Raw genomic sequence first — 24,180 nt, forward strand, 5'->3', positions numbered from 1 at the left:
GCACACAAAAGGTGGCAGAACCGGGGCGTCTCCAAGAGGGAAAGGACCCTCAGGGCTGGGAAGGGCTAGCTAGAAAAGGGAAGAGTGAGGCTGAGAAGACAAGGAATTTGACCACAGTCATTCATGCCAATGGCCGAGCTGGGATGAGATCTCACATCTCCCGGCCAAGAAGCCTGACGGATGGTGATTGCTCCTCCTCTCCCTGCCCACCTCCCCCACCCCACAATGAGAAACCTCCGGACAAGGTGGCTCTAGGACGGACTTTATTGTCAGGTTGACCACAGCCCCAGGGGCTGGGGCAGGGGGCCCCCAGGGCCAGGGAGGCAAGGGCAGAGACGGTCAGGGCTGTTTGGATCGGGGCCAGAGGCGGCTGGTAAGAGAACTGAAGAAAAGGCTCTGTTTGGTGGTCTTGGCCAGGTCAGCCATGCGCTGTTGCTCCTCCTGGGGGGTGGGGGGAGAACAGGGTGAGGCCTCGGGGCCCTCCAACAAGCACCTGAAGACCCAGGCTCCCCTCTCCTCCCCCAGCTCCTTCCTCCAGGAAGTCCTCCATGGTTTCCCTCCTCCATGCATCTCCACACCCAGAAGCCACAGACCTGCTCCAATCGAGACTGCCGCTGTTTGAAGGCCTCCAGAGGGTCTTCCTCTTGAGCATAGTTTTCTAGGACCGTCCGGACATCCTCCACCCCATTCAGGGCGATGGCTTAAGGGAGGGAAGAGGGAGGACAGGCTCAGGGAGGTCAGAGGACTGGAGAATCAGAGGTTTAAAGCTACACGGGGCTAAGAAGTCACCTAGGTCAACATGCTTAGTTTACAGAGAAGGAAACTGAGGCAACGATGGCCTGAGAGAGCTGGGACTCGAACCCGGGTGTCTCACTCCTTCCACTGAAGCCCCCGGCCCCAAGGCCAGGATCAAAGGCTCAAAAGGGAGGGGCAGGCGGGGCAGCTCACCCTTGAGGAAGGCAGACAGGTCGAGCAGGGTCCGGTCATCGGAGTTCCCATCCCAGGGTCGCAGGGCCACGCCGTTGTTGGGCTGAAGCCGGAAGGCCTCCTTCTTACAGTCGACCACGACCACACGCGCAGGGTCTCTGTTCAGGCAGGAGATGTCCTGGCAGAGAGAGCGAGTGCTCACCACAGGATTCATGCAACACCAGCCCTCCAAGGGCTCCAAAAGCAGCCCTCAGGTCTGACCTGAAGAGGCCACAGTCTCTTCCCTGACCTTCCCTCACCACCACCCTACCCCTAGCAGTACTTTGATATGGTGTCCATCCATGTAGCGTGTTGCATCCCGGAAGAGGCGGTAGGAGATAAAGCCATGGGGATCCACACTGTCAATGAGGGGAAAGGCTGTCTGGGAAGGAACAAGGGAGTCAGTATCTCACCTTCCCTTCCCTCGCAAAGGACAGCTGGAGTCCTCTCCTCGCCCCGGGAGGGACTGAGGAAACAGGTGGTCCATCCCCAACCCTCCCCAGACCTTCCTTCCAATCTGGCCCCCCCACCCTTTAGTTCCCTAACCATGCCAGTCTCTGAGGTGAAGATCACAATCTCATAGAGTGGGGCCAGCTGCTGAAAAAGGGTCTCAATGCCTGGACGCTTCTTGAACCGCCAACCCGTGGCCAGCTGCAGGGAGGAGGGAAGCTCATCAGAGGAAAAGAGACATCACAGGGTCACAGGGACCCTCTCTGCTGCCCAGATAACAAGGCATGCTCCTCCTTGCCCCTTCCCCCAATGCTCAGGAACTGCAGCCCTGCCTTGAGGGCCCTGCCCAAGATCCCTCTGGGATTCCTCAAGGACTGAGAATTCAATGGCGTGGCTTCTTTGGCACTAATACAGACCACCCAAGATGGCAGCAGGCATTTAATAAAGGCTTACTGACCCACAGATGACTGATTATTTCTTGGTGGATGGTGTTCAAGATTTGTTCTGGCCAAAAAATTCATCCCTACCTCCATGACCCTATTTGGTCACGAGCCTCTTAGAACTCAGAGGCTGATCCTGAGACATCTAGGGGGCCTTCATCAAGTAGCCCCCCCATCCCACCCCCATAGTGGAGATAGCACTGATTCCAGAAAAAATGCTACAAACTCTGAGATATTTCCCCTCAAGAAACCTGGAAATCCCCCCAAAAGCTTGGGGTACCTTAAATCTTTTCCTTCAAATCCTACAGAAGCTCCCAGGCCCTACTACTGAGTCTTCTACCTTCCTTTCTCCCCTATATCCCAGTCTGGGCCCCCACTCCCACGCACCGACCACTCGGGATGCAGCAGGACACCCGTCAGCTCCAGGACAAGTGTATATGGGGGTTGATAATACGGCTCTCGCAGAGGGTCCGGGAGGAGGCAGGGGCTGGTGGGTTCAATGATCATCTGTGGAAGGGGGAAGTCACTTGAGAGGTCAGGGGAGGCTGGAGATTCCAGGGTACCTGAGAGAAGACTAATTCTCAGGCCATCTTTGCAGGGTTTGAGGATATCTCTGGGGAATGGTGAGGACATCGGGGAGAAGACAGGACAGTCCATGAGGGCAGGAAGGAGTCTGGGGGCGGGGGAGGGTTCCTGTCTCTGAGACTCCTGGGAGGCAGCTCTGGGGACTTTTAGGGCACAGTAGGATCAGGGGTCAGGTCAGCTGGAAGGGGAGGACTGAGAGCAGCTGAAGGTGGACGCTATAGAGGAAGAACCTGGGTGGGTCTTCAGAGATACCTCTGGGATCTGGAGAGGTGGGGAGCCTAGAAAAGAAACCTGGGGACCATCCCACCTGTCGATAATCCTTAAAATACTTGTATGTTCGCCGGAGTTGCTGAACCAACACAGGATCTAAGGAGAGATAAGAGAAAGGACCTTGTCTGCCAGCCCCCAAGAAGCCTCTCGTTCTCCCAATTCTCAGCCCCTGGCCCAGAGACCAGGTAACAACACCCTCCCTCCCCACCCCCCCAGCAGAACCAGGCAGAGGAACAAGGCTAAGTAGTAATGGACTTGATAGGAACAGCAGGATCCCATCCCCTGAAGGGCTGGTAGGAAGCCACCTTTAGGTTCTGTCCCCTTCAAGAGACCAGAGAGCCCCTGGAGGACGGGCCAGGGCAGTGTGGGGAATCAGGAGGGCCCAGACACCTGCACAGAGAATGCGGGAAGGCTGGGGGACTGGGGGATGCAGGCACTGAACACTAGAGGGGCTGAGGGTGTCAGGCACCTGGGCCATGAAGGGGCTGAGTCTTCAATAGGGGAGAGATTCCTCAGTCCCCAGGGGGGTGAAAGAAAAGACAGAGAAGGCATGTGGCTGGCCCCTCCCCCAAGCCCCTCCCCCACTGGGCTTGCCTCAACCATCTGCTCCTTCCAGAGGGCCCCCCCACTCAGAGGATGGTAAGGGGCCTTTGTCTACCCCAGCCCAAGCCCTGCAGCTGCCCCAAACACTGAGGGGGAGGGGTTTAGCTACCAGATGGGCTGGGGGAGGGGCTCCTGGACAGTGGTCTCAAAGGAAGAGGGGGCCACAGAACCTGAAGGGCTCAGCGCCCAAGCCCCCCCCTCCCCTATCCGCCCATGAGGACACTCACCATTGTCAAACTCATCTGGAATCTGAGGAGAAGATGGAGAGAGAGAGAGGTGGGTGAGGGGGGCCTTGGGGGAGGATCCCCAAGGGGATTCCAGGGTCCTCTTCTCCCTTCCTTCCCCCACCTCTTCTTCCCAAGGGGGGGGACATCAAAGGGACTGGAGGAGGTGGGCGGAGGGGCTGGGCAAGGCCGGGCACTTCAAAGCCAGAGGGCGGGGCAGCCCAGACACCTGGCATGCCCAACTTACCTTCACACCATTCTCATCCACAGAATTGTTTCCTGAAACAGAAAGACAGGGAGGGTCAAGAGATGCCTGGACCCTTAGGGACTGGAAGCCCCCTCCCCCCAAGGCCTAAACAGGGAGCAGGGCCAGGGTCCCCTCTTCCACCCCATTCTGGGAGCAGAGGAAGTGGCCACAGTTGAGGCCACAGGGGCAGCCCGGGTATGTCCTGGTCCAGAGTCAGCAGCTGCCCTCTGACAAAGGCAGGGCAGGTTTGGGGATGAGGGGTCTTACCAAAGATATAAACTATGCTCACGGCCCCCCCAGCCCCGAGGAGCCCGGCCACCCAGATCGCCAGCTTTTTGGCATAGCTGGGGCCCTGCTGCTGCTGCTGCTGCTGCTGCTGCTGCTGCTGCTGCTGTGGCTTGCGATGTGTGGGCAAAGGTAAGTCTTGCATATGGCTCTGCAGAAGAAACAGCCCAAGGTCAGGTCAGCACACACTGGGCTCAGATTCTCATTTAGTAAGTGCCTACCGTGCGCCAGGGATAGCAACAAAGGCCAGACATGATCCCTGCTCTGGGGGAGCTTACGGGCAAACAGCCACGTGCTAACTCTGAAAAAGTAAGACCCCAAAAAAGCTGGGACCAGGGGACCAGGAACCTGGGGGGATCCCTGGAGCAACAGCGGCTGGCACCCAGACTCTGGAAGTGTTGGGATCTGGGGAAGAAAACTGGGAGCCCGATTCAATCACAACCATATTCAACAAATATTACAGACAAAGCACAGAGAAGTGATTTAAAAGCCAGGTGTGGGACCCCACCTGTGGCCCCTGCTCACCTAAGCGGGCCCCAATTCGATCAGCCCGTGATGGGGTGAGGCGGGTGGCCATTAGGCTGCTCAAGGATGGACAAATGAGTCCAGCCTGGGCCCAAGGGGTGGGGGACCTGCAGCCTCCGGGCCACACGGGGCCCTCCAGGTCCTCGGGTGCAGCCTTTTGAATGAGTCTGGGGATTTGTTTGAATTTGGTCAAAGGGCTGCACTCAAGGACCTAGAGGGCCACATGCGGCCCAGAGGCTGCAGGTTCCGCATCCCTAGAGTAGGAAGAGCCAGAAAGACCAGATGCTGGCTGCTGGGAATCACAGACCAAGAGGTTCACTGGCCACGGTCACAGATGGAGGTGCTGGAGAAAAATTCAAACACAGTCACCAAATGCAGATAGACACCAGGGTTCCAAGGGAGCAGCCAGATACCTGGGACCCCAGGGTGGGTAATCACAGTCCTCAATACAAAAAGCAATTTGGAATGAGGCTAAAAAAAGCATCAAAGCGACCATCCCCATGACCCGAAGGCCCATAATACAAGGAGGTCACTGACAAAAAGGAAGGCCCCAAACATGTCAAAGGTCACCTGATGTAAAAACAAAGAACTGGAAACAAACCCAGAGCGTGGAGGGCTCTCTCTCCCTGCCTCCACCTACCAGCCCATCAGGGCCTCCTCTGAACTGAAGCAGGGGGAACAGGGCCGGGGAAGACTTGGAGAAGAGGCTGCCACCATAACCGGATAACCCAAAGCTTCACCGAACCACGAGCACTTGGGGCGACCAAGAAGCTCAGCCCCACCGGGTGAGAACACGCAGCCAGGGGTGTCTGAGCCCCAGGAAGGCCTCCCTTTCCTCTCCCTTTTTATTCATCCTTCCAAAGGGTAAGTTGATGGGGTTTGGGGGAGGAGTATATTTATAAATAAAGATGACATAAAAGCCAAATGTCTGCATGATGAAAATTTTTAAAATAAAGGTGGAGACAAGCATTTGCTAAATGCCTCCTGTGTGCTGAGCACCCTACTAGGCACTGAAGGAGTCAATACTTGCATAGCATGATTACGTGCCAAGGCCAGCGCTGATTTGATTTTCAAACACCTCTGGGGGGAGGTGCTGCTATTCCTCCTACTCTTCAGACCAGAAAACCAAGGCCGGCAGCGTCAGCGACTCGCCCAGGGTCACGCAGCAGGAAGCATCCAAGGCTGGATCTGACCTCCTGCGGTGCCCCCAGCACCTCTATCTGACGCAGTAACAGCTAGACCTGACGATGACAAAGCCCTTGGAGCGCCTCACAAACCTGTGCTGTGCTACTAGACACCCACTTTACAGATGGGGTAACTGAGGCCGCCACATGGCCAGGCTCGCCACCAATACCTGCCAAGGGCCACAGCCCCCGGAGTCCCATGGGAAGCCAGATGCCCAGCCCCTGAAGGGCACAGCGGCTGGTGTGGGGGCCCCTCACCCGGATCGCTTCGGCCCTCTCAATCCAGCCAAAGCCCAGGCTTCCTCGGCCACCCGGGGACAAGATTGGAAGGGACTTGACATCCTTCACCACCTGGCTCCCAGCAACCTCTCCAGGCTTATACGGCCTTCCCCAATGACAAGCTACTGCTCCTCAGTCTCCAGGCCTTTGCCCAGGCTGTGCCTGTTATGCATGCCATCTTCACCTCCTCCAAAGACTCCCTAGCCTCAGTTTAACTGCCTTCTTCTTGCTCTCCCCCCCTGATGCCCCACTTCTCCCCATAAAGGACGACCTCCCCCGGCAGTACTTTTCTGCACACATGCCACATCTACTGGCACAGATACCACATCTCCCTGCCGAGGCTGACTTTAGGATTTGTCCCTGGAGTCCAGGCTGCTTAAGTCCTGGGGGCTTTAAAGGTTCTGCCTAAGCTCCTGAGGAACTGGGCCTGGGGGACCAGAGGGCTGGATCCTTGAAAGGTTCCAGAGGATAGATCTGGATGCTGGGGACTCTAAAGGAAGTTATGAATGGGGGATCCAGATAGTGGAAGAAAGAGGGCGCTGAGAGCTAAGGACATCTAGGTGTTCCAGGGGATGGAAGAGGCTGACGCCTGGGTCCTTCAGGGGAGGGGAAGGGAGGCTGGGGATCAGGACACCTGGGTCCTGGGGGAGGGTAACGCCGGGGATAAGAGCACCAAGGACACTGGCGAAGGGGACTCTGGGTATCCTGACCAGGGGTCCTTGGGGGCGGGGCCGGCAACTCGGCCCGGGTTCCACGTGGGAGCCAGCCACGCTGTGGCGCGAGGCCGAGGGTGAGGAGCTAAACCTAGAACCTGGGGAACCTAGAACCCAACGTGTTCTAGGCTCCGCACTTCCTTCTCCCTCTGCGCCCCCCTCCCGTCCGCTCCCCGCGCGCACGCGCAGTGCTCACCTGTCCTGGGCCTCGCGGCGGGGTCACCATCCGCGCGCACAAGGACCTGGGCAAGGGCACGAGCCCGAGCTGGGGCCGTAGCCGCAATCGCAGCCGCAACCAGTGCCCACCCTGCAAGCGTGAGGGCAGAGCCACCGCAGCCACCGAGGCCGCCATCTTGCTCGGACGCTACCGCCGCCGCAGCCTGGCCCCGCCCCGTTCGGCCCTCTTCCACGGAGCCCGACCAATGAGCGCACGGAGCGGTGCTCGCGCCTCTGACCAATGAAGAGACAAGAGTTCCTCTTTTTCCCGCCCCCTCCAAGAGCAGCCAGTGGGCTTCGGAGAGGGCTGCGGCTTCAGCCAATGAGAGGACGCTATTTTCTCCATTTCTCCCCTCCGGGGCGCTCTCTTCCCCCACCCCCAAACACATGTGTGCCTAGAAGTCAGGAACCGGTCATGACGGGACCCAGGGAGGGTCAAAAGAGCTTCGTGCGGCCGAAGCGAGGAAGCTAGTGTGTTCACGGGCTTGTATGAGCTGGGCTTCCTTGGGCTTCTTCCAGGGAGCCCGAGCACCGATGAGAACCCCTCCCACGCCTTAGCTGCGGGTTCCCTGGTCAGCACAGGCCGCCCGAAGGCGACAACTAAAGGCCTTGGCAAGGCACTAGCAGAGGATGCTGGGGGAGTTTCATGCAGGAAGGGGTAGGAAGGGCCTTGAACGCCAGGGAATTTTGTACTGGAGGGCATAGGGGGCTGACGTGGCAGGACCCGTGCTTTAGGTGAAAGGAAGGAATCCACGGGAACCATGGGAGCTGATGAGATTCCCCGAGTGAAGCCATAGGAGAGAGGAAGGTGCAGCACAGCCCTGGAGGTCACGATTTGGGGGAGGGTCCAGCCAAGGAGACAGAGAAGGAAAGGTCAGCTTGAAGGGTGTCCTGAAATAGGACAAGAGCCTGACCCACAACAGCATCCAAGGCCAGAAGTCAAGGAGAATGAGGACCCTGAGAAAAGGTCAGTGGGCTTGACTGATGGTCACTTCGGAAAGAGGGGTCACCAGGATGATGAGGTCAGAAGTGGGATCTTAAGTGATAGGCCCCTGTTGTTCGGTCACAAGAAGCAGAAGAGGTATGGGAATATGGAGGGATGGAAAGACTCCAGACTCAGGGGTGTGTGCCAGAGGAGACAGGGCTGAGCCTGCCAGGTGATGAGCACCGACTGTTAGGGGAAAACAAACCAAAGCCAAAGTCACCCAAGGGCCACCCTTTGGCAGAGGGCAAGGAACTTTTCCCCTCTAGTGCTGGTTTGGTCAGAACCTGTCTCGTCCAGTCCACTCAAGATCCCTTCAGACAGCTGAGAATGACACCACTGATCAAACAATCTTTTATTCAAAGACCACAGACAGAGCAAGCTGGCTGGGGTGGGCTGGAGCTGGGAGACTTCTCTGTGGACAGCCCTGCAGGTGGTTAGAGAATCTTCAAAAAGGAACCAACAAAAATAGACCAAGGTCTCCCAGGCCCCTGCTTTGAACCTGGCTGGGGACAATGGTGGGGGTGGGGTCAGGGTGGTGGTGGGATTAGGAGGCACGAGGAGGCCCCTCCAGCTTTCCTCTAGGCTTCCAAAAGCTTCCCTAGAAACCGGAGATTGAGGATCTTGAGCTGCTCGTCCAGGTCCATCCGCACGATGCCGTCCTCCCCATCGATGCTCAGCAGGTCCCCTGTGGCCTCCCGGTCCTCCCCTAAGATCACCTTCACCTGGAGAAGAGAAGAAGGGGCTAGCTCCCACCTTCATCTAGTAATAGGGGGAGGGGGGCTCCATCCTTTGGAAAGGAGAGCCAAAGTGCTTTCGAAAAGTAACCACCCTTTAGTGACCTTCCTCTGGCCCCAGCGGTTCTGCCCTTTCACCTCATCACCTTTTCCAGGGGCCCAGGACCCCGTTACCTTGTTGCTCTTGGTAGGAGTGATGGGCTCAAGATGCTCACTGGAGATGCTGACTACCTTCTCACTGTCTTTCAAATACACAGAGCACATACCTCCCTAGGGGGCAGGGATAACAGGCATGCAGCAATCAGTCCCCATACCAGGACCCTAAAGCCACCCCAAGTTGAGCGCTCAGCGCCGCCATGCTCACTTCAAGCCATCTGATTTCCACTGCCACCAAAGCCCCAGGTGTCCAGCACCAGGCCTAGCCCCAGAGAGCCCAAGTCCCCAGAAAAAGAAGATGCTGTAAAATAGGTGGGAAGGAGACCTGCAAGAAGCCCTTACCCCCTCCCTCCCTCCCAACACCACTGTGACCTCCTCAGGGACCAGGGTTACTTCATCTCGGGCCCCCTACATACCGTGACACTTCGGATGACACCTGTCTGTCCAACCACCTGGCTGTCCAAGTAGGTGTCTCGCACCTTCACCTGGATGTCTGTGGTCACCCAGTCACTGGAGTTCTGCTCAATGCCAGAGCCAGGTGTATGAGGATTGTAGCCACCTGGGGATGGTGCCCCAGGAGTCATTGGACTATAGCCCACTGGGCTAGGGCTAGGGCTAGCCTAGGGTTAGAAAGGAAAGAAGGGTCCTCCACAGTTAGTTCAGTTACAGTTATCATTCAATTCAGTAAACGCTTATTAAACACCTGTGTGCCAGGCCTGTGCTAAGCACCGGAGACACACATCAGATCATCTGGCATGTTCTCAGCCCACCATTCCCACTCCAGCCCTAGTCTCCCCGCAAAGCAGGGACACTTCTCCCCCTCCTTCTCCCCCCAAGGTCTCTGCTCAGCACCTGGTAAGCCATGGGCGAGGGTGTGGGGTGGTAGCTGGCAGGGGAGTGGGTGTTCTGATAGCCAGCAGGACTCGGCGCCACCTGGTGGTAACTCTGGGGGCTGGGCTGGTAGGAGCCTTGTGGCGAGGGGGCCGCATAGGGTGAAAACTGGTCCGTGTTGTACCTGGGGGAAAGGCCAGGTGGTATAGGGACAGAAGGAACCTACAGCTCCCGCCTTGGTCCAAGGCCACTCAGGGTCAGAAGAGGGCAAGGAATGCAGCCAGAGAGGGCAGGAAGGAGGTGGGCAGCAGCTTGGCTTGCTCCTTCACACTGGGAGCTTCCCACTCAAAATCCATGAGTGAAGATTCCTGCATCCCCATACTGACTTGGTGTTAAACTGTAACCTAAGTTAACTGTGTTTTACTGCATTTTCATTTATATTCTTAAATATTTCCTAATGACACTTTAATCTGGTTTGGGCCCATGGGCCACTAACACCCCTGCTTATATCTCTATGGGAGGTGAGTCTAGGGAGAAGAGTCCCCTGCAGACAAGTCAGGGAGGGGAAGGCACCCCCTCCCTCAAGGGCATAAGGTGGGGGAAAACGCAGCCCAGGTGGATGGGTGCCATCATCACTTACATGGCGGGGGTTCCAGGAGTCTGGGGGTTGTACTGTGCATTGACCTGTGGGGATGAGGGATCAGGATAGCCTGGTGTCTGGGGGTTGGGGGTCCCACCGTAGGCTTGCGGGGATGGGGTAGGCTCATCATCAAAGGCATACTCATATTCTTCCTCTGCCCTGAATGGGGGGAGAAAACAAGATGGTTGATAAGGGGAAGCATCCTTGCCCCTAATTCACCCCCACTGCAGTTCTGTTTCAGACCCTCCCCATGACTGAGGAGGGGGGGAAAGCCCCCTGCTATGGCCCTCCCCTTACCTGGATGGTGTGTTGGGGTTGTTGGGGTCCCAGGCACCACTCTGGGCTGGTGTACGGCTGCCATCATGAAGGGGAGTCTGGGAACCATAATGTGGAGTGCGGCTGCCTGCAACAAGAGGAAAAAAGGGCATATAGGATTCCACCCCACTCTGTCTGCACCAGCCTCAAGGGCTATTCTCATCACCATCCCCCAGGAGAACATGCAAACGCACGCACGCACGCACGCACGCATACGCTTTCCTTATCCCCATACCCTATTTCTCAGCCCTCAGATAGCCCCAGGATAAGGAGACTCACCATCGTGCAGAGGGGTCTGTGAACTGTACATGGGGGTACGGGAGCCCTGGACATACATGGGTGTCTGAGAGCCATACATCGGAGTCCGTCCATAGGCTGAAGTCATGCCCCCTGGACGTCTGGTGCCACTGTGAGTAAACATGGGAAGCCAGAGTGAGAAGAGATAGACAGCTGATGGACAAAGGAGATGGTGAGGCACAATAGGTACTCCTCCCAGCCCCAGAAAACCTTCCCCTGCTACTAACACTGTGGTGAGCCGCAGGCGATCCACAGAAATGGTCTGGCAGGTCGAGTGAAGCTCTACTCGGGCCGTGGACTCAGTGGCATCCTTCACTACCCCAATATAGCCTGAGCAGGGAAGGCACAGGAAGGGTTGGAGGCTGTCCATGATCTGCATCTCCAAGAGCCCCCTCCACTCCTCCTTGACACCAGCCCAGACTCACCTTTATATGGACCCTGAGAGATGCGCACGGTCTGTCCAATAAGGTCGTTATCTCTGCGGCCACGGCCACGGCTCATACCACCAGCACCAGCAGTCCCAAATCCTCCCCGCTGACCTACAAGAACAGGATGGCAGGAGGGGAGAGGTCAGGATCCACCTTCAATCTCCACCCAATCCTGGTCCCAAACCCCTTGCCTAGGTTCTGTTTGTTCGGAATCTCTTCCCCAAGCCAGGGCATCCCAGATTCTCCCCTACCTCCCCTGCTCACCTCCAGCACTAGGGTGCATTGGGCTGCTGATGCGAGGGCTCATCGGGGCAAAGCCACCCACAGTGAAGTTTGTGACATCTCGAGGCTGGGAGAGAAAGATGAGGGGCAGGAGGCGGTAAGGAGACAGGGTACCCCATCCCTGCCTTCCTCCCCCATCTCCCCCACACCACAGGCTCTGCACACTCTGAAGAGCTCTAGGAAATGGGGGCTGTTATGATTACTCCTCAAAGATGGTTCCCCCCCACCAGCTGGCCCTCAGCACAACGTACCTTGGAGCCGCCAGCCAACACCAAGTTACGGGTTTTACAGACAAACATGCCACCATTTTCCACCAGCTTCTTGCAGTGGAGAAATGCAAATCCTCGGTACAGATGCCTGATCTCTCCTTCTCTGCCCTAAGAAGAAAGCCAAAGTGAATGTGCCCCTGGGGTCCCACTCCTGCCCCTTGAGCCTTCTCCCCACTCCTGAGCACAGTTCCTTCCCCCACCAGCTCAGCCCAAGCCCCTGCTTCCCTTGGGAGCGCTCCACCCCTATCCTTACCGAATGGGGGCCATCGATGACCTTCACAATGTCTTTGACGTGAATGTTGTTCTGTTCTGAATCCAAGGCCACAGCAAAGCGGTTGTCCTTCTTCCGAGTCACTGCCTGATGCCGAACTGTAACCACCTTCCCAAACATGTTCAGGACCTATAGGGGCCAGAGAAGCCGGGTGAGCACCCCAAAGCAACATCCAGGGTTTCCCCTTCTGCCTTCCCTCACCCACCTGGAAGGTCTCTCTCTCCAGCCGAACAATGACTCCCAGAGTCTGGGGGTCCAGCTGCACCAGCTCACCCCACTCATGCTGGCCCCCAACATCCACCCCTGAGGCTGTCTCTGAGCAGAGCTGGAGGTCCCTCGGAAGGACTTTCAGCTATGGGGGGAGAGAAGAAGGGGGGTGAAGAGGAGATACTGTGTGCCAGAGACACTCACCATGCCATACCCCAGCACAGCCCCTACCTCGTGCATGGTAAGGTCGGAGAAGAGGATCACAAAGTTCTCTTCAACGCGCACAATGAGCCCTGTGTCACCCTCAAATCGCCCAGCAATCACTTTCACATGGTCCCCCATCTTGAAGTATTTCCGCAGTTCCTGGGCTGGGAACTCTAGCATGTCCTAGAAGAGTGTGTGAAAGGCTTGTGAGGGTCTCCATTCTCTCCCCAGGGAGCCCTCACTCACCTCTTCATGGCCCCCAGGTTTGTGAGGGCCTCTGTTCTCTCCCCAGGGAGTTCTCATCCACCTCCCTGTGGCCCCTAGGCTTGCAAGGACCTCCATTCTCTCCCCAGGAGCCCTCATTCACCACCCCTTAGCCCCCTAGGAGGCAGGAAGCCCACCTTCAGGTCCTCATGCTTGGGCATAATGGTGATCTTGTTGCCGTCCACACTCAGGATCTTGCCCTGAAGGTTGATCAGCTCACCTTCACACACTTCCACGTTGTCCCCAGGCTGGAAGTTGTGTTCACGTTCCTTCCCTAGAGGAAAAGAATAGGAGGCATGAAGAAAGCAAAGGGGGCCGGGTGCCCAGCGCTCCTGAGGGCTGGGGGTGAGGCTCATACCTGTGCTCTCAGTCACCACCTCGAGGTCAATTCCCTCTGGCTGGTCCTCAAATTTTTCCAGTTCTGAAAGTGTGGGCTTCACCCCCTCTGTGATCTAAAGAGAGGAGAAAGATGATGGGGGTAGGGGGGGCAGGCCATCAAGGAGTACCTACATGGTCAGAATATATCCTAGTCCCTCCAGGGGGCCACTGTAAGGGGGGGTCTGCCCCCCCAAAATGACAGGGTACAAGAATGTGACCCTGCATGCACTCTCCAATCCTTTTTGGGCAAAAGCAGTCTTTCTTCCTTTGTCCATAAAAGGCTGGGTGTTGTGAAGCCCTTCCTTGATTTGGGCAATAAATGGAGTTAGGGTGCAGGGTGGGAGAGGGGGCAAATTTGAGAGAGAAATGAGGTTTTATGAAGGTGAGTGGGGCTCAGCAATCTAGCTGTGGTTTGGAATATTCCAGAAGAAAGATAAGAAGACAGCACATTAATTCAGACTGTGAGCTGCTGGGCAGCAAGCTTTGGCCTTTCCCCATATCCCTAGCAAAGAGCACAGTGCCTGGCACATGAGATGCTTAATAAGGGCCTGCTGACCCAACCATGGGAAAACTGGTTTGAGCCAAGCTGAGCAAGCACTCTGTTGTTCTGCCAAGCAGCAACAATATCTCCCAAGGTCCCAGGGAACCCTTGGCCCAAATGCTAAGTGCTCGAAGCCCCACCAAGCAATCAGCAAGCTCCCAAGGCCAAGGAGGCAGCCCTGGAAGCTCAAGGCCACCAGGCTCAAGCATCTTGTGCCCTGAGAGAGCCCAGGGCTGAGGGAGGAAGAATGCTCGGACAGGCAGCCAGGCCAACCGGGGACACCTCTGGCAGACACTCACCACCGCTGACATGGCGAAGCTTTTGAACAGGAAGCCTTTTCGGCTGTAGCGGTTCCCCTCAAAGATCAGGAAATCTCCATCTGAAGCCACATCTCCCCCCAGGGAACTAGAGGAGACAGGAGAGAACAGATGCTGAGGGGATGGGGGCGAGGGAAAACTCGCTAGAGCTCTCAGGCCTAAGTTCACTCATCTGAAAAGTGGGGAGCAGAACAGCCCCCACTAAGGGGAAGGATGGGCCAGGCCTCAACACCAAGTCACAGAGAAGAGCAGTCCAGAGAACTGCCCTTCGAGGCCACGCTGTGACCTCCATCAGGCCCCACACAGCCTTCCCACAGCCTCCCAAGTGTGAGTGCCCCACGCCAGCCCAGGGCTCCCCACTAGGCTAGAATGTTCTCAGAGGAGTCAGCTAAGTCTCATCTCTCTCTCCTTCCCCAAGAAACCTTTACTCGATGTCCCCTACAGCCTGACCACGTGGGGCTTGACAATGAGGGTTGTCTCAATCTCAAACGGGCTGCCTCAGGAGGTGATGAGCTCCCCACCCAGCAGAGGCTAGATGCTGCTTGTGAGGAAGAGAAAGGCCCCTTAATCCCAGGGGCCATGAAACCAGTGACTTTTAAAAAATACATCAATTGCTGCTCTTTTAACATCTCTGGGTCTCCCTTGTGTTCCTGTTTTATTCTATGCATCTGAAGTCATGACTCTGGGAAAGGCTCCACAGGCTTCCCCTGACTGAATGCCCAAGGGACCATGATACCAAAAAGCCAGAGGAGATTCTCAGGCAGGTACAGGGTGGAGTAGTAAAAGTTGTGACAGCTGGCCTCTGAAACTCCTTCCCCAAGGGAGGAGGGAAGTAGTCTTGAAACAAATGACCTACACTGAGTTACTGGCTAGGGGCGGGGGGATGGGGAACACAAAGCAGGAAGTGGGGGGGAGTTAAGGCGGGGAGGCCTCAATCAGTTCCCAGAGGGTGAATTTTACCGTATCTTCTCAGCATCAAACAATCGTTGTGGGGGTCTCTTGAACTTTTTCCTCTTGGCAAACCAGTCTTTCTGTGAGGATACAGGAAGAGGGAAGGGATGATGACTGTCGATTCTGCCTGGAGGGGAACCTAGGGGCTGAGTCCCTGGGCCCATCCATCCCCCTCCCCTCGGCTCATGTCCCTACCAGGCTCATTCGGGCTTTGATGCGGTCATAGTCAATTCGAGGAATCATCTTGAGGGAGATGGTGTTCTGGCTGGGCTCTACATAGTCCACCTGGAAGGATGGGCAGAAATGATCAAGGATATACCCAGGGCTGTCTTCTGAGCTTCAGCAGCCCTAGAAATCATTGAACCTAAGACCCACAGGACTGGGTGCACCAAACCACCACCCCACCCACCCATCTAAGTAGTCCCTCCCTCGTCTCGGGTACCTGGGCAATGTCATCTTTGTAGATGCCCCTCTTGAGACGGACCCAGGACTTGGGCTTGAGATTGGTGACCTCCTTGACCACCTTAAGTACATCTGTCATTTCCTTGATGGGCACCATCTGCTGGTTCCAGTAGCCCAGGCGCAGGTTGCCTACCCCCTCAATGGCCTGCTTCACATGGGTCTGTTTGTAGGCTTCCACATAGATGTAGCCCTTGACGTGTTCTGGGGCCACCACTGACTTGATCTGCAATGGCTGTGGAGAGGAAACATGGCAGGTAGAAGACACCATCTCGGGTCAGGGTCCCAGAAGGGAGCTGTCCCTGCCTGCTGTGCCAAGGGACCTCTCCAAGGATTGTCTCCTCCCTTTCTCGCAGCCTGTTGCCCCCCTCAGTTCAGATGTTTACTCAAGGCCCCCTTCAGCTTTTGAAAGCTACAAAACAATCATTCTATCTAATCGTCATCCCCAGGGTGCCTGGGCACAAGGCAGGTACTCAGGAAACACACGATAGCCCTCTGGAAAAGCTACAGTCCTCTGAAAAGAAGTTGGATTTGAATAAGCTCCCTTGGGCACCTCATAGGAAGAAAGAAGAGAGGACATCAGCTCTGCTGGTCTGATGGGAAGCAAGTTCAATGGCATCACTACATGCCACAGAACTGAGTTACGGGCTCTGAAGGACCTTCCCCATAATGGCAGGAGATGCCTAATTTGTGAGCTATCACCCCTCACTGGGAGAGTCACAGGTGACCTTTTGGGAGCAGAAACTTGTGTCAAGGAAGGGGCCCTCACTTCCTGCACCCTGATCCAGCTTCCATCTACATCCAGAGTCCCCCACTTTGGGGCGGCACAAAGAGGGATGGCCAGAGCTGGCTTACTCACCACCTCCTCCCCCATTATTGACCATCCCCTCCCAGGAACACGCCTCCAGCCCTCCCCAGCAGCTACCACCTACTGTGTCTGTGAACTGGTAGGCAATGAACTTTCTCATGAGGGCAATCGCTGTTGCTCGTTCCTCCCCAATCTGGAAAGAAAGACGGTCCAGAATGAGACAAGGTGGACAAATAAACAGGCCTTCCCCCCAATCCCTGAATCCCATTCCCCAGGCCAAGAAACTCACCTTACATTTCACAGTCCACAGATTGGGGTCCCTGAGAAAAGAGGAAAGGAGACATTACTGGGGTCCCAAGACAACAAAGCTTGCTCCACCACATCCCCACCTGGAGAGCTCCTCCCCCTTCTTTCTCACATATGTCCAGTTCCAAGGCCGGCCCTCTTTCTTGACCTTCCCACAACTGGCCCACCTGCAGCCTGGGCTTGCAGCCAACACCACATTTAGGGGCTCCTCTGCATTCCAGAGGTGATTCCTCACATGCTCTCGGGCCAGCCCCCCCACCAGGCACTTCCAGGGCTGCTCATGTCCACCCTGTCATCCCACCCACCCCCCTACCCCCCATCCCCTTGCCTCCAGCACAACATACTTGACTCCAGGCAGCAGCTGCTGTTGAGTAATGTCGTCCGAGAGCTCGTCAGACCCCCCGTACACACTGTGATTAGAGGAAAGCGGTCAAATTTGTGCCATCCCCAAGTCCCGACCCACCCCCAACCCCCAACCCCCCAGCCCTGACATGCTCACGTTTCTCCCACAGATGATTTAGCGTATTTCTTCATGTAATACTCGCCCAGTTCCTCTTCTCGCTGATCCCTGTGATGGAAAAGGGGGGGAGAAGCAAGTCTTACACACCAATTCACAGGGCTTAGACTAGCTGGGAGGGCCTGGGAAGTCACAACAGCTACATTTTACAGATGAGGAAACTGGGGATTGGAGACATCCAGTGACCTAAGGTCCCCCGGGGAATGGAAGGCAGAGCTAGGACCTGACTTCACAATCTAAGCTTGCTCCTCAGGCAGCACCTTCCATGCCCCAATACTGTCCCCCCAGCCCCAGCACAATTACCTCCAGAGATTCTGGAGGCGGCGTGCCCCAGAGCGGTCCTCATCCAGAACGACATTGTCAATGTTGGATGCTGCAAGAAAGAGGAAGAGCCAGTGGGCCAGAAGGGATGAGGAGAGATGGGGCAGGACTAGCTGCACCCTGAGCTCAGCTGTGGGAAGGAGATGGGCAAAGGACAGAGACTCCAATTGGGGAAGGGGGTAGAGAAAACCTGGATGACAGCGAAGCCTAAGAAGTGTCTCTGCCCCTGCCTCAAGCCCGGCCAGCCCCAATTTCCAGCTCGTGGGTGCCTAGAGCAAACACCCATGGGCTAGCTAGCTGCACCTCAGTTATTGTCAATACAGAGCACTCGATAAAAATACACAGAAACACCTACAGAGTCCTAAAAAGCAAATAGCAATGACAAGCCCTTCCTCCCTCCCTCCCCTGCCACTAGGAGGCTGCATTTGGGTGGGGAGGGAGGGTGGCAAGAGGAAGGGGAAGGGTTGGGGGGGTGCGTAAAACACCCCTGACTCTTACCTTCAATCTCTTCTACTCGGAAGAAGAGGAGGTGGTGGTGGTGGTGGTGGTGGTGGAGGTGGTGGTGGTGGTGGTGGTGGTGGTGGAGGTGGTAAGCAGACACAGTATGAGCCAAATTATATCAGCAAAATCAACCAAGGTGGGGTGGGGTCAGGCCAGGGAAGGGACCAGGAATGATGGGTAAAGGAACATAGGAAGGACAAAATCAAAACTGAAGGCGAGGCACAGGGAAAGCCGGAATGTATGAATCGCACAGCACGAAAAACAGTGGGGAAGGGTTTGGGGGGGACAGCTTGGGGTGGGCCAAAGGGCATAGGCAGAGAAGAGAAACCCAGAGAGGACCCAAGCCCACTCCCACCCCCACTCCCCAAATGATACCTCTCTAGGAGGGAAGGGTCCCAGTACTGCCAAACACCCCAATATACCCATTCCCTAAGGCCCCCTCCCCCCATTCAGGTGCCTAAAAGAAAAGGATATGAGAGCTGTTCTCTCAGGCAGCAACAGAAAGAAGCCAGGTGATAGAGGAGGGGGATGTAGGACTGGAGAGACAGGGAGATGGGTTCTGGGGCCATCCCCCTACCCATGAAGGACTCCATTTTAGAATATCAGACACTCGCCTTCCCCCGCCCCCTCTACCCTTCCCTTCCCTTCTTGCTCAACCTTGTCCGGGGAAGTAGAGGCCAGCTCACGATCCCCACCCCAATCTAGACCCTGCCCTTTGCTAAACCCCAATCCTGAGGGCTCCCCAGAGTCTCCAGGCCCAGGCAGAGCTAGGGGAACACAGGAAGCTGGCCTCTTTTTGCTACTTACCCTTCTCTAGAATGTCCTCAGCTCCATCTTCCCATTGGTCTTCATCTTCATACTCATCATCCACGTCTGAAAAGGCCCCAGAAGGAAGAAGATTGAGACTGGGATGCTGAGGTACTCCCTTTGTACCCCACCCACCAGACCCTCCTTTCCTATCAAGCCCAGCCCCACTGAGAGCCAGAGAATGAGTTACAATAAGCGGGGCGGAGGGGATGCCCAGGTACAACCAAACAGCTTTGTCCTAATCCTGAGTCCTTAGCATGAAAGCCTTCTGAACTGTTCTTGTGCTACGGACCCCTCAGGCAGTCTGGCGAAGCCAATGTTTTTAACATTAAATTAAATGCACAAAATATACAAAGTTTCCAAAAAACCCAATTATGCTGAAATATAATTATCAAATATTCTTAAAAACATGTTTATACAACTATGAAGGACTTATGAAAAATGCTATCCATCCCCAGAGAGATAACTGAGGGTGTCATACAGACTGAAGCATGCCTCATGCCTCATGACTTTATTTTCCTGGAGGGTTTTTTGGGATCTATGTTTTCTTTCATAACATGACTATCAGGGAAATGTTTTGCATGAATACACACGTATAACCTATATCAAACTGCCTGTCTTCTCAAAGAGAGGGGGTGGGGAGGGAGGAAGGGAGAAAATTTGGAACTCAAAGTTTTTGAAACTAATGTTAAATGTTGTTTTCACATGTAACTGGGGAAAAATAAAATACTAAATAAACAAATGAACAAACCAACCAAAAAAGTTCAAAGACCCCAGGTTAAGAACCTCAACCTTAAGACAAAGGATTTGGGAAAATGACCCAGAGATACCCAAGTTCTTGGGGCTGGCCACAGAACTCATCTTCCCAAAATGATACCCTATCCCCAAAATTCCATATTTTCCAGGCACATGGGAGGAACCCAAGAGAGACTAAAGGTCAAGCATTCTACCCCCTTGCAGGCCCACTCTTCAGCTCACCGGCTTCATCCAGGATGAAACCTCCATGTCTTGGCTTTTTAGGGGGACGGTCATCATCTTCTTCCTCTTCCTCTTCATCATATTCCTCTTCTTCTTCCTCCTCTTCCTCTTCCTCAGGCTCTTCCTCCTTTTCACTGCCTGCCACACTCCGTCGCTCCTCCTCTACCTGCTGGAAGGATAGAGGTGATGGTTGGAAAGCCAGAAGAAGAGCCATACCCAGAACCCCTCACGATGCCCATTTCTACCACTCAGAATGACTTCAGTGAAGGTGAAAAGGTTCACATTTCTTAAAGCGAACAACCTAGCTGGGGTTCACAGAATCACAGAGTTGGAAGGGTCTTCAAATCGCATCAGGGCCAACACCTTCATTTTACACACACACACACACACACACACACACACACACACACACACGCACACACATGCACACACACACACACACACATGCACACGCACACGCACACACACAGTGAGAACCAGAAGGTCAGTGACTTGCCCAAGGTCCCACTGTGAGTAAGGACAGAGCTGGCCCCCAAGCCAAGGCCCCCATGGAGGCCTGAAGGTCTATAAAGTCAGGCAGGGGGAGAAGTCCCTCCCTAGTGACCACGATCACCCATCATCGGCTCCACCTAGCCTCCTCTACCAGCTACAGGACAGATAATACTGAGAATGCTCAGATCCGGGGATTGGGCAATGGGGCTGCAGAACCAGGCAGGGAAACTTTCCAGGTGCCTCTGGGAGAAGGAACCAAGGACCCGGATGAGAAGCAGAGACATCCAGAAGCCAGCAGAGGGTGCCAGAGAGCTGGTTCTGAGGCGTTGCCCTAGGAAGAGGGAGAGCCCCGCCCGTGCCCCCCCAACCCCAGCACACCTGCCCAGACCAGACCAAGCACCCCCTCCTCAGCACTCACCTCAACCTCCTCCGCCTCCTCACTGCTCCGCTCACTGTCCTCCTCCTCCTCCTCCTCTGAAAAGTTGCTGTCATCACTGTCAGACATCTTCTAGGTCTTTAGGTCAGACTAACCAGGGGAGATGAATAAGTCAGGGCCATGGGCTCCCCCAAATGAGGCAGGAAGACAAAGGATCCCCCGATGGCCTCATCTCTTCCACCTCCAGAAGGCCCCCTCCCCCATCCCCACCGGTTCCTTCCTGTGCCAGACCACAAGGGGCTTCCAACGTGTCTCCTCAGAAGCCCCTTCCCCTCTACTCTGTCCCAAGAATCCTCTATTTTCTCTCCCTCTAAACACACAAAGGAAACCCTTTGCAAAGGCTCTCAGCCCTGCTCCCCACACGCAAGCACACAAAACACACACAGCCCCTGTAGCCCAGTCCCCATCACAGGAGTGTCTACTAGGCACCCATTGTGTGGAAGAACTACGGGCTCCAGCTGAGAACACCGGCCTAGAAGGACCAAACCCCCCATCCCCAGGTGAGTCCGGTCCGGGGAGGGAGGGGCACAAAAGCGGATACAAAGTAACACAGAGTAACCAGAGGGAGCGGATGCTAACAGCCGGGCCAATCGGGAAAGGCCTCCCTGGGAAGAAGCCCCCGCAGCCGGGACATCCTGGGAGGGTCCTACTATGTGCACAAGTAAGAAGGAAAGAAATCCCCAAAATGGAGGCAAGGGCGCCCCTCTCTGGAAACGGCCCAAAGGACGTTTGGACTGAATCTGGGTTTGGACCGGCAGGCTCAGGGGCTTGTGCGTTATCCCAGAGAGCACAGGGACTCCGGGGCAAGGTGTCTTAAGGATCGTCCTTTGGCTCCTGTCCTGAGGTTGGACTTGCGTGGGCGGGGGAAAGGGGAGGGTCCTGGGGAGCTGGACACACACCCACCCACCCCACCCCCAACACCCACACACACACCCTCCCCTTCGCCTGCCCCAGGGACCCTTCCTGGACCCCCTCTGCCACGTACACACAATCGTTAGCACATGCGCCAGGGCTTACACACTTCTTCCCCACCTGAAGCCAGGTCCCATCCCACAACAGTGTCACAATCACGCGTGCACTCACCCTCACATGCTTCCTTTAAAACCTCCACTTTACAGGCTCTCTGACATTCGATTTCTCACCCTTACACACTTACAGGCTTACTCTGCCACACTCCCCCTCTCATCCTTACACTCCCCCGACACATTCATCTTTACACGCCCCTGACACACTCATCCTCACACTCGCCCTCTTGGACCTCCCACACACACTCGTCTTTACACGCCCCCTGACACACTCATCCTCACACACTCGCCCTCTTGGACCCCACACATACTCATTTTTACACTCCCCCTGACACACTCATCCTCACACTCGCCCTCTTGGACCTCCCACACACACTCGTCTTTACACGCCCCCCTGACACACACATCCTCACACACTCGCCCTCTTGGACCCCACCCCCGGCACACTCATCTTCACACTCCCCCTGACACACTCGCCCTCGCGGGATCCCCCGACACACTCACCTTTACACACGCACACGCGCAGCCCCGCTGGGCCCCTCCAGCCGCGATCCTTACCCCAGGGCGGGTCGGCGTCGCTCACTCCGGGTCCCGCAGCTCCTGGTCTGGCTCGGGCGGACGCGACGTCAGACGAAGCGGCGGCGACGGCGACGGCGGCGACGGCGGCGGCGGTGACTGGGGCGGCTTATCTCTCGAGAGTTCGCGAGAACCGGAACCGCGACCGCCACCTTGGGAAAGGCAGAGAAAAAGCCCGACTTCCGGCGGGCCGGCGCCATCTTAGGAGCGGCACAGGAGACCGGAAGTGACGTATTGGGAGGAGGCGAGGAAAGCCGGGAGAGGGTTGGGGCAAGGCTAGAGGAGAGGAGGCAAGGAGGCGGTCGGCTCGTGCCTCGAGTGCTTGTGCGCTCTGGAGCTGGAAGGGTGGCGGGGGGGCGGGGGAGGAGTGCCTGTGACGTCACAGAAAGGGACCTTAGGGGACTTTCTAGTCCGCTCCTTACCTGAAATGGAACTGCCCTGGGCCCCCGAAGGGCGAATCACTACCGGCCCTCTCAGCTTCCTAGCCATCTGCCGTTCCTTCCTCCAGACTCATGGTTTTTACGCTTTGGCCGACAAAAGTACCCAAAGGGGAAACTGAGGTCCAGAGAGGATCAGTCCAAGTCCGGCCAGGATTTGAACCGGGGTTCTCTAACGAACTCTAGGGTTCTTTCCGCTCCTTGCAGCTGCCTCTGCCTACTTGGCCTCTTGTCTTTATAGCCCCTATTTATTGTTAAGTCTTTGACCTTTATATTTTTGTCACTATGCATTTCATTTCAGTTGTCAGTTTTCTTGGCATGTGGTTGGGCAAAATCGTTCCAAATAATTTCCTTCCATTTCTTCTTCATTTGTTGTGAATTCTCCTTTATCATTTGAGTTATTGGTAATTAGGTTTTCCTAGCTATTTAAAAATTTCAATTAGGTTACGTTTTATTTCAGTGGCTTTTTCCTCCCCCAAAATCAACCGTGCTGGTTTTATTAATTAAATGGGTTTTTACTTTCAGTTTCAAATTTTGGAATTTTATTTCGGGGTCTCATTTGGTTCATGAAACAGATTGGTTGTCTAGCTTAGTTTTACTTGCATGCCCATTTATTTGACTGTCCTCTCTTTTGTGGATCTGTGTTTAGAGATACATTTTCCCCAAAGGGCAGCTCTGTCTGTAACCCATGGGTTTTGATATACTGTCTCATAGTTGTTTCCTTTGGTGAAATGACAGATTGTTTCCACGTGTTTTTTGACTCACCAATTCTTTGGAGGAAGTTTGATTTTTAATTCTTTTATTCAGTTGCCCTTTACTGAATAATACCGTGTTGTTTGGTGGTCAGTCAGGTTGTGTTCCACATTTTGGCCTTGATGTATTTACTTTGCACGTGAAGGATGGGTCAAAGTACTAGCTTGATGCTGCCTGATAAACTGAGTCAGTATGTCATCTCCCTTCCCAGAGCCCCCAGTCCTACTTGGTGAAATTAGAGGAAGGGGCAGGTAACAGAATGGACAGAGCTAATGAGGTAAGGTTTGGCCTCATCTGACAGAGCTGAGTGGTGGTGGCATTCACAGCTTGTCCTTGCTCAATGGGCTTCAACACTCACATCTCATCAGTACCCTCAACGCCCTTGGGCCCTCGGGTCAGAAGGCAGAGCAGAGCAAAAGCCACTTAAAGCCTCAGGCTAACAGCGGATAGAGTGCCAGGCCTGGAATCAGGGAGACTCATCTTTCTGAGTTCAAATCTAGCCTCAGACGCTTAGTAGCAGTGTGACCCTGGGCAAGTTATTTCACCCTGTTTGCCTCAGTTTCCTCATCTGTAAAATGAGCTGAAGGAAATGGCAAACCACTCCAGTATCTCTGCCAAGAAAACCCCAAATGGGGGCAGAGTTAGACTCCAATGAACCAGAAGCTCATCCTACTCACTCATTTCCTACCACCAGCTACATACCTAGG

The 24,180-nt window shown here is 55.3% G+C and overlaps 2 protein-coding genes across 8 annotated transcripts; both read right to left on the reverse strand.

Annotated features, from left to right (window-relative positions):
- Positions 1-246: 246 nt before the first annotated feature.
- TIMM50 (translocase of inner mitochondrial membrane 50) lies at positions 247-7,153 on the reverse strand. Of its 2 annotated transcripts, none has more exons than XM_036742533.1 (11): positions 6,968-7,153; positions 4,053-4,221; positions 3,786-3,817; positions 3,542-3,563; positions 2,749-2,807; positions 2,244-2,363; positions 1,513-1,617; positions 1,250-1,348; positions 949-1,105; positions 594-700; positions 247-441 (listed from the first exon to the last, which is right to left on the reverse strand). In XM_036742533.1, the coding sequence occupies exons 1-11, from the start codon at positions 7,121-7,123 to the stop codon at positions 340-342; spliced, it is 1,128 nt and encodes a 375-aa protein (XP_036598428.1). In that variant the 5' UTR covers positions 7,124-7,153; the 3' UTR covers positions 247-339. The 2 variants fall into 2 exon arrangements, with proteins under 2 accessions (XP_036598428.1, XP_036598427.1); XM_036742532.1 differs by having other exon boundaries at positions 1,238-1,348; positions 6,968-7,138.
- A 1,156-nt stretch (positions 7,154-8,309) lies between these two features.
- SUPT5H (SPT5 homolog, DSIF elongation factor subunit) lies at positions 8,310-22,470 on the reverse strand. 6 transcript variants are annotated; one of them, XM_036743104.1, is made up of 30 exons: positions 22,266-22,367; positions 20,665-20,772; positions 19,755-19,923; positions 18,777-18,842; positions 17,967-17,978; positions 17,451-17,520; positions 17,130-17,198; positions 16,975-17,040; positions 16,614-16,644; positions 16,449-16,517; positions 15,500-15,751; positions 15,253-15,342; positions 15,067-15,137; positions 14,089-14,194; positions 13,229-13,322; positions 13,008-13,144; positions 12,634-12,789; positions 12,401-12,547; positions 12,178-12,324; positions 11,907-12,032; positions 11,638-11,722; positions 11,371-11,484; positions 11,173-11,275; positions 10,928-11,055; positions 10,631-10,736; positions 10,334-10,492; positions 9,715-9,877; positions 9,279-9,482; positions 8,881-8,976; positions 8,310-8,694 (listed from the first exon to the last, which is right to left on the reverse strand). In XM_036743104.1, exons 2-30 carry the CDS (start codon positions 20,749-20,751, stop codon positions 8,551-8,553), a joined length of 3,267 nt encoding a protein of 1,088 aa, XP_036598999.1. In that variant the 5' UTR covers positions 20,752-20,772; positions 22,266-22,367; the 3' UTR covers positions 8,310-8,550. The 6 variants fall into 6 exon arrangements, with proteins under 6 accessions (XP_036598999.1, XP_036599000.1, XP_036598998.1 ...); XM_036743105.1 differs by having other exon boundaries at positions 19,755-19,920; positions 22,212-22,350; XM_036743103.1 differs by having other exon boundaries at positions 22,212-22,350.
- Positions 22,471-24,180: the final 1,710 nt, after the last annotated feature.

This window comes from Trichosurus vulpecula, chromosome 2, assembly GCF_011100635.1.
Source record: "Trichosurus vulpecula isolate mTriVul1 chromosome 2, mTriVul1.pri, whole genome shotgun sequence".
Taxonomy (NCBI): Eukaryota; Metazoa; Chordata; class Mammalia; order Diprotodontia; family Phalangeridae; genus Trichosurus; species Trichosurus vulpecula.